This window comes from Eptesicus fuscus, chromosome 7 (assembly GCF_027574615.1).
Source record: "Eptesicus fuscus isolate TK198812 chromosome 7, DD_ASM_mEF_20220401, whole genome shotgun sequence".
NCBI lineage: Eukaryota > Metazoa > Chordata > Mammalia > Chiroptera > Vespertilionidae > Eptesicus > Eptesicus fuscus.
This window is the reverse complement of record NC_072479.1, coordinates 89,864,558-89,877,908: the sequence shown is the minus strand read 5'-3', so window position 1 is coordinate 89,877,908 and position 13,351 is coordinate 89,864,558. Positions and strand designations below refer to the sequence as shown.

The 13,351-nt window shown below is 35.3% G+C and overlaps 1 protein-coding gene across 1 annotated transcript in view; it reads right to left on the bottom strand.

The window, feature by feature from the left end:
• Positions 1-2,962: 2,962 nt before the first annotated feature.
• Positions 2,963-13,351, bottom strand: part of NEDD1 (NEDD1 gamma-tubulin ring complex targeting factor) — a 31,200-nt gene continuing 20,811 nt past the window's right edge. The window contains exons 9-15 of the mRNA XM_008144789.3: positions 12,751-12,879; positions 9,873-9,920; positions 8,355-8,557; positions 7,316-7,469; positions 6,136-6,292; positions 5,084-5,150; positions 2,963-4,644 (exon numbers count right to left, since the gene is read on the bottom strand). Of these exons, the coding sequence (XP_008143011.2) occupies positions 4,540-4,644; positions 5,084-5,150; positions 6,136-6,292; positions 7,316-7,469; positions 8,355-8,557; positions 9,873-9,920; positions 12,751-12,879 (863 nt within the window). The 3' untranslated portion in view covers positions 2,963-4,539. The remainder of the gene's footprint in view (positions 4,645-5,083; positions 5,151-6,135; positions 6,293-7,315; positions 7,470-8,354; positions 8,558-9,872; positions 9,921-12,750; positions 12,880-13,351) is intronic.

The window sequence follows — 13,351 nt, the reverse complement described above, 5'->3', positions numbered from 1 at the left end:
GATCTGTAGGCGTTTGCCAGGCAAAGAGAAGAATGAGAGTGATGGCCTAGAGCCATGAAATGGCCTGGTGCTTTCTGGAACCTGAGACTAGAATATCAGGGACAGGGTGTGTGGAATAGCAGGAGACAAGTCTTAAAGAAGGACCAGGATGCCACACAAGACCATGGCCTTTTCCTATAATTAGATTTGCCTTTTGGGTAAATACAACTCTTGTAGAGGTGTAAACAAGAGACAAGAAGGAATAGAGGAAAACAGAGGTCTAATCAGGTGGCCCTTGCAAATATCTCAGCAAGGCATGATGAAGCTCTAAATAACAGCAGCTGGAATAGAGGTGAGTCAAGATGCTTATCAGTTACCTACTGCTGCAAAATAGTCAAAAAACCTCAGTGGCATTTATTCCCATAGGTCCGATGGTCAGTTGGGCTGCAGTAGGCTGGGTTTGGCTGAGCAGCTTGGCTGAGACAACTCTGCTTTACATGTCTCCTGTTCCTCTTGAGACCAGCAGCTAGCCCAGGTAGCTTTTCGTGTTTTTAATGTTCATGTTGGAAGTACAAGGTAGCACGTAGGAACATGTAAGACCTCTGAAAGCCTAGACTTGGAATTGGCACACCATCATTTTGGCTTTATTGTTCAAAGCAAGCCACATGGCCAAATCTAAAGTTCACAAAGTGAGGAAATGTACTCCGCCACTTTTAACAGAAACAGCAAAGTCAAAGAGCAAAGGTCAGGAATACAGGTAGAGGTGAAGGACTGGTGAAAATAATGTACCACTGTCCCCTGCTCTCTGGCCCACAATAATTCCTGTTCCTCTCAAATGCAATGTATGCTCATCCTCATCCAAGGACTCTAAGAGTTGCATCCAATCACCCACAGCATTAGTCTGTTAATACAGTCAATTACATTAATTTTCGAATGTTAGCCCAAATTTGCATTCTTGAGATAAACCTCACTAGGTAAAATGTATTATGCTTTTTATACATAGTTGGATTCAAATTGCTAAAATTCTGTTTATAACTTTTGCATGTGTTTATAAATATTGAGGTGTAGTTTTGACTTTGGTATCAGAGTAATGCTGGCCTTAAAGAATGAGTTGGGAATTATCCGTTTATTTTCTGATAGCTTTTGTTAAGAATTAAAGTATTTGCCCATTAAACATTTGAAATAATTCACCAGTGCAGCCATTTAGGTTTGGCATTTTGTCAGAATTATCTGTAGAATCTGTAGCAGTTACTTCTCTCATTCCTGATATTATTTATGTCTTTTTTATTCATCAGTCTGGCTAAAGGTTTGTCAATTTTGTTGATCTAAAAGAACTAGCTTCTAATTTTACTTATTTTCTCAATTGATTTCTGTTGCATAATTTCTTCTTTAATCTTTATCCTTTCATTTGTGTACTTTGTGTTTCAATTGCTATTATTTTTCTAGAGTAGGTTGGAAGCTGAAGTCACTGACTTGAGTCCTTTCCTTTTCCAATACAGACATTTATTGACATAAATGTCCCTGAAAGTACTTGCTTTAGCTGATTCCTACAAACTTAATAATTTGTCTTCATTTGCATTTAGTTCAATATATTTTTTAATTTATTTATTTTATATTAAACGTATTTGTCTTTATATTTAAAGTGAATTTCTCAGATTCAGTATATCCTATCCTATATAATAAAAGGCTAATACACAAATCGACCGAACGGGGAATGACCCGTCACTATGACGCGCACCAACTACCAGGGGGCAGACGCTCAACACAGGAGCTGCCCCCTGGTGGTAAGTGTGCTCCCCAGAAGCCGGGCTCAGCCATGCATGTGGCAGCGCTAAGGATGTCTGACGGCTTAGGCCCACTCCCTTAGGGGAATGGGCCTAAGCTGTCAGTTGGACATCCCCCGAGGGTTCCCGGACTGCAAGAGGGCGCAGGCGGGCTGAGGGATCCCCCCCCCCCCCCCCCGAGTGCACAAATCTCCTGTACCGGGCCTCTCGTAGTTGGATAAAAGACAGTCTAATAAGAGCACCTGATAATTTAGACTTACGTAGTTATTGATAGTGCTGTTTAAGTTTTCTATCTTAACTATTTATTTTCTTTTTGTCCTATTTTTTGTTCCCTTTCTTCTTTTCCTTCCTTCTTTTGGGTTATTATGGTTATATATTACTATCTTTGCTGGTTTATTAGTTTTAACTGTTTTTCTTTTTGTGATTGCTTTAGGTTTTACATTATACATTTTTATCAGACTACTTTCAAGTAATATTGTCATCAGACATTTTGCTTTACTTATGTATCAACCACACAATAGCTTATCATTTTTGCTTTAAATAGTAAATTAACCTTTAGAGATAATTTAAAGTAAGAGAAAAATCCTACATTTGTTCACATATACACAATTTTTGGTGCTCTTCACTCATTTGAATAGATTTCTACCTGGTACCATTTTCCTTCTGACTACAGGCATTATTTAACATTTCCTTATGATGAATTTCTTCAGTCTTTATAGTTCTGAAAAAGTTTTAATTTAATTTTAATTTTTGAAAGATTTTTTGCTGGGTATAGAATTCTAAGTTGGGTATTTCCTTTTGGTACTTTAAAGAGGTTGTTGCTCCACTATCTCTGACATTATCTTTGTTCCTCTGTGCTTTTGACTTTCACTGCTTAAGAATTTTCCTTTGTCACTGGTTTTAAGAAATTTGATTGTGATGTGCTTTGGTGTTATTTCTTGTGCTTGAGGTTCATTGAGTTCCTTGGGTCTCACCTGCTTTCGTCTCTCGGGGATCACAGTCCCATGCTGTGTAATGTTCATTATTTGAAAACTGTTTCACATCTATTGTCTCTTTAAAAAAATTTCAGATGGATAAACTCAATCCCTATTATTTCATCTTGGTAAGAGGCAAGAATTTAATTTCAGGTTTTCCATATATAAAAATTTTGTTTGTACTTATTTAGTTCTTAAATTCTATGACAAAAATCTATACACATAAAGTTACTAAAATTGTTTTATTTATCCCTCCTCTTTCAATAAACATCAAGTGCATGTACAGAAAAAGGCAACAGGAAAATATTAATGAATTTAAATAAAGCATGTAGGCAAAACACACTTACGTTTTCTAAGTCTGCTTGATAATGGTATATAAGGAAACTTGTTACAAGTCATAATGCTTTCATAATCTGCCAGGAAAAAAGATCACAGTAGCACCCTTTTATGCTTCAATACAAATGTATTCTCTGAGCCACAATAGGAAAAAGTAGTATTTCTGTTTTTATTCCTTGAAGTAGTTATTAGTTTGTTTATACTTATTAAAAATATCCTTAAAATTTTCCATTGCTTTGGAAAATCATAAAGTTAGTAAGCTAACTCAATTTCTCTTTTATTTTAGTATTTTCATCTCAGAAGTCAAAATTGGACAGGAGTAATATATGAGAGGTACACAGTTTAAGTCTTTGGGACAAGAGACTACAAGAAGGTAAACAAGCCAACAACCTGCCTAATCTTATATGATTCAAACTCCAGATCACAACAGGTAGATATACACATCCATCTATTGTCAAAGAGTTATAAATCCTTTAGACAATCACCCTTTCTAAATTTGATGGTAAGGTCAATAATATAAAAATGTTAAATACAGCACACAAAGAATTAGAGAAAGTTAAGGATATAAACCACAAAAAGAAATCCACACTTCTCATTTAGGAGAAAAAAAATTGCAATAATACAGTAATATTTAGTATCTACTATGAAATTTTCACTGATTATAAGTTGAATCATGTTCATTAAAACTTTGTAGTATAATTTTGCTTATTATTAATTCATGAGATAATTAGTAGATATGCAGCTCTGGTCAAATCTTTCAAATCCTTAAAAGTTTTCATAGGTAGAGAAGTTTGCTAAAAATAAAACAAAACAAAAATAAACCAAACCAGAATAGAGATTTGTTAGAAGTACAATCTAATAACATAAATGCAATAGATAAAAGATAATTTGTGCAATTCAAAATTCCAAAAAAACTGTTATATCAAATGTACAAATAATAAATAGTAGTCATACTTGACTTGTTAAGTTAACAAAATAATTAGTAATTAACTTTGTGTTTTATTTTTCAATTGCTTAGAAACACCAATTGCCATTTTAAAATTACTTTTTCCATAAAAATAGAATGCATATCAAACTCTTTAATTCCCAAATATCCAAAAAAAAATTGGAAAGGCAAATGTTAATCAAAAAATATATCTGTTAAAAAGGTGATTTTAAAACACCCATAACCTATTTTTTTGCACAATTGTCTTATGAAAAAGGGCACTTAGTGTCTGTCTAAAGCTTTCAGAAAAATAAAGATCCTACTGACTTTCCTATAGGCAAATTATACATTGTACAGCTTTTAATATAAAAATATAAATATTTTTGAGTCAGAGAGAAAAAAACAGTGGTTGGTGTAAAATCCCATCACCCTTTTGCTTGAAAATTTTTCCCAGAGGCCATAAAAACAACACTGATTCCATGTAGTTCTGTGTTGCCAAAAACTTCCCAAATTAAAAAACATTAAGGTATTCAGTGAAATTTCAAAAGTGGGCTCGCAGTCTTTTGTTTTCTTCTCGTAGTCTTTCAATTTCAGCCACTAAACCTTCATTTACTGAGTATCTTTCCAATAAAGAGTGCATTTCATTCTAGAAAAGGACAAAAATGCTTTTTAAATTACTTGGCATGTCACATTTATTTGGCATGTTTTACATACTGTCAGCTATCATTTCCCTCATGTTCAATTGACAAGCTAAATGATATTCCTCAGACTTAACCACTCTTACTACTTTGTTAATGTAAATGAAAGACCACTAGTAAAACTTACTTGGGAGGCCTATATTTGCACATTTGAGGAGCATTTTGCGTACTTATCAAAGAAAAAAAGTTGTAAAAAGTTGCCTTAACTATCAAATGTTAAAAAGAAGGGTGATTAGTTAAAAACTATTTTACTTATTAAATTTCTAAAACTCCTTGTTTATTTATCACAGGAACTAGATATAAGCAAGTAACAACTATATCGCCCTTTAATGGATTTTGCAGATCCACAACTCTACACTCACTTAAAATAACATGTGTCATACATACCAATTGCATATGAAACTGTTTAATCATCTCCACTTGCAAATTCACAATATCCCTATGACATGCTTCTCTAGGGAAGAATATAAAATACTTGTTAGAATTGTAACAGTTTTACCAACTCTCTATCATTCAAGAAACTACTTAAGCTTTCTCATTTTTCAAATTATTGGGTATTAGCAATTATTATTACACTAATAAAAATACCAATGCACCTAGCACTTGTTTACTATGTGTTAGGCACTTTCTTGTACTTTAAATGTAAGAACTTATTTAAGCTTCACCACTAGTTATAATTATTACCTCCTTTTGACTAATAAAGTAACTGAGCCACAGAGCAGTTATAACTTATCCAAAGTCATACAACCAGTAAAGAGCAGACCTAAAGTATAAACCCAGGCTATCTACTTCCACTATACTATACTACATTCCTTAATACAGAAATTATCAAGACACAGGTTTATATTACAATGAAATATAGATAATATACTAGCTTACAATGTTTTAACTATTATCTATGTTTTAGCCATTATAAAATACGTCTAGATAAAATGGGAAGGTGTTATTTGGGTGGTTATAACATAGTTTATTCAATAAAATGCTATTAATTCATGCTTACAAAAGAATACATGAAAACTACAAGTATGAAGTATAATAATAAAAGAAACAGTCACCCACAATAAAGCTAGAACAGTACCAAAATCATAGAAACTGCCTATATGCTCCTCTCTGATTCCATCACTTAACTCTTGGGAGAAGCCCAAGAAAGAAGACAATACTACTCTGGTGAATTTTGCTTAAGCAAAAAAATGCTTTACAGTACATTTGTATAACATAGAATCTCTCTCTACTGAATACATTTTCAATTTGCTTGCTTTGAGCATTACAAAAAGGGTACTATATACTATGTAGTCTTGAGTAGTGTACCTTTAGAAAATAATCCAGTATCACATTTTCAAGACTCGTGATCTATATATCTGTAATTCACTGATTTATACTGATATATACATTCTCCTGTCAATTGACATTGGGTTGTTTATAAGTTTTACAGTTACTACCTGAAGTCATCCAATGTTTCCTGTATCATGTTCTGAATAAAACGGATTTGAACGGATGTCAATGGTGCATTTGGCCGATTACTTCCAATGGTATCAGCTATTTTTTCCGACAGTGAACTGGCAACTCCAGCAGTGACAGAAGATGCTAACTTTGGATCTAAAACAAAACAATGGAGAAAATATTAATAGTCAACTTGGACTAAGAGTCATCAAACATTTCTAAATAAGATTTGGCATGAGAAAACTTGAAAAACTCGTAAAGAAAAGTGTTCCTGTGACATTTAGAAAAATGCACTGTTTGGAATACAAATCTTAAGAAACTTTCTATGACATTATTTCTAATAGTCATTTATCTATATATATATGAACTGCCAACTGACTAATGTAGTAACATATGACAGAGGAACTGATCTTGAAGAATCTCTAAACCTCTTATAAGAGATGAATGTGACAAGCTTCAGCACAAACTAGATAAACCACCAGAGTACATGAGTAAAGTAGTGCTACAGGCAAAGCCCCAGAGTTACAGGCAAAGCCCCAGAGTTTAAGCTAATGCAATGTATCTATAGAAACCTTAAGGTAAAACACAGATTTCTATATAAAAGAGTTGCTTCTACACAAAGAGTTGTTTGGATGGATAACTCTTATAGCTGAACCTAATATCCCTTTACTAGTAAGTGTGGATCAAGTGTTTAGGGTCTGCGGTATTAACTCTACAAATAGGACTTTAATATGGGGGGAGAAAAAGATACTAATATAAAATAATATTGAATGTCAACTGTAATTGACAAATCAAAAATAACATTAAAAAAATACAGTTGGGATGAACATCTTTGCAAATAAATCTTCATCTTAATTTTTAAAAAGAAAAACATTTTAGGTAATTGACCCATTTTCACAGGGTTCTACACCATATTCCTATCTGTACCATATTATATCAAGACACCTACAGATGAGATTGAAAATGAAACTCACACCAAGAGTGTCAAATAAATGTGGTTATATTTAACAATTCATGTATATTTTATTGTCTTCTAGTAAGAGGGTTACACTAGAGAAATGTCATAAATTTTAAACACCTTGAATATTTAAAATTTTGTCTATGATCACTCCTTTCAAGTTAAATAGTGAAGGTTTCCAACTTAACACTTTCAAATATTAGCAAGTTTTATGTACTTACTTGGAGCTGAGGATCCATTGACTGTGGGTTCATATAGTAACCGGGCTTCCTTTTCTTTTTCAGGCTTTTCACATTTCTCAGGACTTCTTGTTTGGTTAGATGATGGAGAGGTATTTAGACTTCCAGTATCAGCACCAGAGATCAACTTTGCAAACTTTACATTTAAAATAAACAATTAATATATAAATTCTGGCTTTACCCATATCATCCACATAATTTGTACCAAGTTTCTTTTATCCAGTGGATAGGGCCAGGTAAAGGGAAAATAAAAAGGGATATAGAAAGAGAAAAAAATTGCTAGGACTATTGGCAAATAAATCAAGTTTACTAATCAAAAACAGTATCAATAATAACATGATAAAGAAAAGTTCATTTACTAAGCATCTGGCTGTTGAATATAATTTAAAATAGTGATCACAGGCAAAAACAAACAACCCCCCCTCCCCCACACACACACAACCTTTCATTTATTACTAGTCAGAAATATTTGAAAAATAAGTTAAAAGACATTTTGTACTTCTTGAATGTTATCTTTACAATATCATCCTAAAAATAAATGGATATACTGCACAACAGATTCAGCCTTCCTGGTAATATTTGATCATTTTAAATCCTTTCATAATAAATTAACTTCTATATTGAGTACTGTATAATAGCACATCAATTTACTCTAAGACTTAGGGTAACTGCCTTGACCACCAACTTGGTGCTTTCTGCCACAATGGAAATACATCCTAAAAATTTCAGGTATAAAATATTACTACACAGACAGCTATATCAAGTTTCTTGTCCTATAAAAAAAATAGAATATGACATCTATTGCTATCCTCATTATATCCAGAGATAGATTTCCAGAGTACCCTTTAGTTTTTAACACGTGACACCAAGATTGAAGAGTATTTTTCTACCTAGTGAGTGCACAGCACTGTCACTAGTTAGGACAAACGCAATGGCCACTGCCTGCTTCCTAGTGCCGGCCTTCATCATGCTTGCTAGTGAGAAACACACAATGTGCTCAGTACCACTTTCAGGCAGATACCTGTTTGAAGGAGTCTTTAGGTTCCTGTTTTCCCGGATACGTTTTCTTAGGTTCAGCTGTCGGATCATGATGTTCATTTTCTTCTTTCCCAGGAGATCCCATAAAGACATTAAAGGGACTAGAATGTAATACTGAAGTGCCTGAGGCTCCTTGATTTTTTCTTGGAGGAAACACTGAGTTCAATTGTGTTAAAAAGTCAAGGCCTGAAAAAGAGGAGGAAAAGTGCTGTGTTTGCATATGATGTTCTCCAATGTTGGATATTTAACAAAAGCATTTAACACGACAGACAGGCTAATATGATGGAAAGACACGGGATTTGGATCCAGAAACCAGGTTCATTTGTCAGCTCTAGCCCTTATTTGATGCAAAAACATTGTAAAACTCTCTGTGACTGCATTCTGATCTGCAAATCTATACATATAAAACCCTAAGCAACTGGTCAACTGTTCGACTGGTTGACTGTTTGACACGCTATGACAGACACTGACCACCAGAGGGCAGATGCTCAACGCAAGAGCTGCCCCCAAGTGGTCAGTGCACTCCTACAGCAGGAGCGCCGCTCAGTAAGCTTACCAAGAGGCGGTGGCGGCAGGCACAAGCGGGGCTGTGATGAGCGGAAGCGGTGAGGTGCCTGGCCTGGGCTTGGGCTCCACCCCAGCCACCTGCCACTTCACGCACTACTACATTCCTCAGGGGATGTCAGACTGTCAGGAGGATCAGGCTAAAACCGGCAGTCCGACATCCCACAAAGGGTCCCGGATTGCGAGAGGGCACAGGCTAGGCTGAGGGACCCCACCAGTGCACGAAACCATGCACCAGGCCTCTAGTATGTGAATAATGATATCTATTTCCCTGATTGGTGAGGCTTAAAGGAGATATTGTATATGAAAATACTTTGAAAACTGAAAAACACAATGGACATTTTAATCAGTATTAGTTTTTGACAACAGAAGTGTTCATTTGGTTCACACTGTGGTATATGTCTTGGCAGGCAGCCTCTAAGAAGGCCCCTAATGATCCCTGACTTCTGGCATGGATCCATGCCCCCAAGCAGTCCCCTCCCTTTGAATGTGGGGTGGACCTAGTAACTTGCTTCTAACAAAGAGAATACCTTCCAAGCTTATGTTACAAACACACTGTGGTTTTCCATCTTGGGTGCCCTCTCTCACTCTCCTGCTCACCAGCTCTAAGGGAAGCCAGTTGGCCCGTTGTCAGCTTCCCTGTGGAGAAGCCCACGGGGGAATAAACCGATTAATGTCTTTGCTCACAGACACATGGATGAGCTTGGAAGCAGATCTTTGCCCAGTTAAGGCTGGAGATGACTGCAGCCCTGACGACACCCTGATTAAAGCACCAAGAGACCTCAAGCCAAAGGCACTCACGCTAAGCCATGATCTTAGCCCACGTTTTATGAGATGATAAATGTTCCTTTAAAATTCAAAATGGTGGGGTAATTTGTTACACAGGGAAAGATAACACAGTATCACAATTTTCATTATATTTCTCAATAGTTCTTACCATCTCCTTTGCCTACGGACTCATCACCTCCCTTGTTAACCACAACATCTGTAAGAAAATTAGAAAATCAAATTTAAAAGACAGTAAAAAAGATGCTATAGCAACTCATAATTACTATTCATTCCCCAAAGAGTTCAAAGATAATAATTTTAAGAAGAAAATCTGAGTAAAGTTAAAGCTAGTACTCACATAAACTCCCCTTTTCATTCTTTTAGCTTCACAGCGCAAATATAAAAAGACAATTCTATGATACTAGAAGCCCGGTGCATGAAATTCGTGCATGGGGAGGGTCCCTCGGCCTGGCCAGCAATCAGGGCTGATCAGGTTTCCCGCCTCACCACCTCCTCCTTCTCTCGCTCCCTCAGCGCCCTGCCACCGACCGCCTGCCAAGTTCCGTGCCACGCCCTGGTGGTCAGTGCACATCATAGTGAGAGATCGAACTCCCGTTCTCCTGGTCAAACTCCCGAGGGGACACTTTGCATATTAGCTTTTTATATATATAGTTATTTTAATGAGACAGCCAAGTATACTAGGAAAAGCACTGTAGTGAGGACCAAAGATCTATAATTCAGTTCTGCCTATATCACTTAATAGCTTTGTGACCTTGGACAAATGTTAATACAATCAAACTTCAGTTTCTGCATCTATTTAAAGGGGATAATGCCCTGACCATCTCAGAAGATTTTATTGAGAATCAACTGAAATAACATAAAAACATTTTGCAAGCAATACAATGCTATAAAACATAAGGTTTTTAAGGTTTTATTAAAATTTATTTCAATGGCAGAAATATTCATTTACCAATTACCAACCAAATATTGCTTAACTCTATTTTAATGAGTTAAAAGAAAAATGGTCAAATTCACCAGAAACTCTAATGGCCAATAAATTGATTGTCATAAATGATTATCATATTAGTAGGACTATCATACATCTATCCTACCCTTCCATCCATCCGTCTATCTGCATGTGTGTGTGTAGTGTGTGTGTGTATATATATACATATTATATATATACACTTAGTAATTGTATAGCACACATACACTTTTAAAAGTTATTAGTTTTCCCCTAACAAAAGCAGAAGTATTTAAAAGATGAAGAAATTGAGCCAAAACAGATTAAGCCTTTTACTAGTCGAGTTTCATCCTTGCAAATCTCTTGATAATAAAAGCAGTACTATATTTAGTATCCATGTTTTCTTCTCATTAATAATACAAAATTCTAATAAATGAAAGGCATATGGCTCATATACTAATAATATTTTTTTAAATAGCTGAAGTAATTAAAGAGGAATCTCTTTATTTATCTGGAATACCATTAAAGAGGATTTCATTCATAACTCAAAATCCTCCACAAAGCCCCTTTCTACAGTCTTCAACTCAATAGTTAACTCCAGGGGTTCTCATAAGCCAAAATCCCCAACTGGGCACTTACTTCAGAAACCTGTTTCAACTCCACCGCAAGCCACTTTTCCCTCCGTCACCCACATCCTTCCTCTCTTTCCTCTAACTATGCAGCCTGACCTCTCTTTGTCTTGAAAGAAAGGAATCTTTCCCTTTTTCATTAGGTGGAAGATAAAGGAGTTTGACCTGGCAACTGAAGTATTTTCAGGCTAGGGTAAGGCAGAAGATACCCAGTAATTCTATATAATCACATATGTATTTGTTGTTTCTGATTATGAAATTAATTGGAGAAAATTTGGAAAACAGACAATTTTGAAGTAAAAAATGAAATTTTATAAGATCGGAGGCACATGTAACAATATAAACACACTGCTATTGTTGACATTTAAATTCATTCCAGTTTTTCACTATTATACAGTAAACATACAAATCTTTCGGGCTTTTCAGAATATTGTCTTAGGTAAACTTACAGAAATGAAATTAACAGGCCAAAAAGTATGAGTATTTAAACCTGCCAAAATATCCTCTAGAAATTCACCCATATTTTTGGTAATACTATTAGCAGTGGAACTATCCCATAAAGGTTAACAGAATGAACATTAGTACCAAAAGAACACAGCCAAGCAATGGGCCTAGTTCATACAGTGTGAACAACTATGATAAATAATATTTCCATTCAACAAGCTGACAAAGTTTTTGCTTTTTTTTTTTAAATGACAGTAGCTACTAGCAATGGGAAGAGTGTGTGTGTGTGTGTGTGTCTGTGAGAGTTTCATACACAGTGTAAAAGATGAGGCAATATATCACTTAGCCATATTTCTCCATGAAAACATTTAATAAATACCAATTAAATATTAATAATCACAGAAACAAATGTTTTTTTAAGTTAGGAAGATATATTTTATCTATCAATACCCAAGATTTTACAAAAATTTATTAAAAAGTAAATACAGCCCTAGCTGGTTTGGCTCAGTAGATAGAGCATCGGCCTGCGGACTGAAGGGTCCCGGGTTCCATTCTGGTCAAGGGCATATGCCTTGGTTGCTGGTACATCACCAGTAGGGGGTGTGCAGGAGGCAGCAGATCGATGTTTCTCTCTCATTGATGTTTCTAACGCTTTATCCCTCTCCCTTCCTCTCTGAAATCAATAAAGATACATTAAAAAAAAAAAAAAGTAAATACAAGTAAAAGATTGCCTATGAAGACAAAACTTGCTTTAAGAAACTTTTGTATAAATTAAAATGCTAACTTCAGAGCTATCTGCAAATTTTCCATGTAAAAATTACCAGCATATATTTTGGAATATAGTTACCTAAAATATCATGTCAAAGGAAAAAATACCACCCCAGGAATTGAGAAAATGAGCAAACTGTCATCATAAGAGTTATACTGAAGCTGCCTCCCACATCTCTTAGCCAGAATAAAAGTGTAAGACTACCAGCAAGAACATGATCCTCGGATCTGAACAGACTTACCATCTCTGATAGGTGAGAACATGTCCCCCAAACTACTTGCTCTAGTATCATCAAGACTGGAGAAATCCTGAATTTTTCCACTGTCTACTTCCTTAGATAAAATATCTGTATTGACGCTTCGAGACAAACCTTATAGAAATTAGATATGAAAATGTTATTACATCTAAAGAAATTGATCAGAAGCGAGGTTCTAAAAATATAAAACTGAAAGCAACAAATGAACAAACAAGAAAAACAGGGGTAAGAGATCAACCAAATGACTTGTAACCCATGGACACAGACAGCAGGGGGGTGAGGGCATGTGCTGCAGGATGGGAACAGCCAGGGAGAAATCAATGGGGGGAAAGGAGACATATGTAATACTTTACACAATGAAGAATTTAAATTTAAAAAAAAGAAAAACAAACAAAAACTCATAGACACAGATAACAGCATGGTAGTTACCAGATGGAAAGGGGGTGGAGTGGGGTATAGGATAGTGAAAGATAAAAGGGGTCAAACATATGATGACAAAAGATTTGATTTGGGGTGGTAAACATACAATGCAATACATAGATGATGTGTCATTGAATAGTACATTTGAAGGAATATATAATTTTAT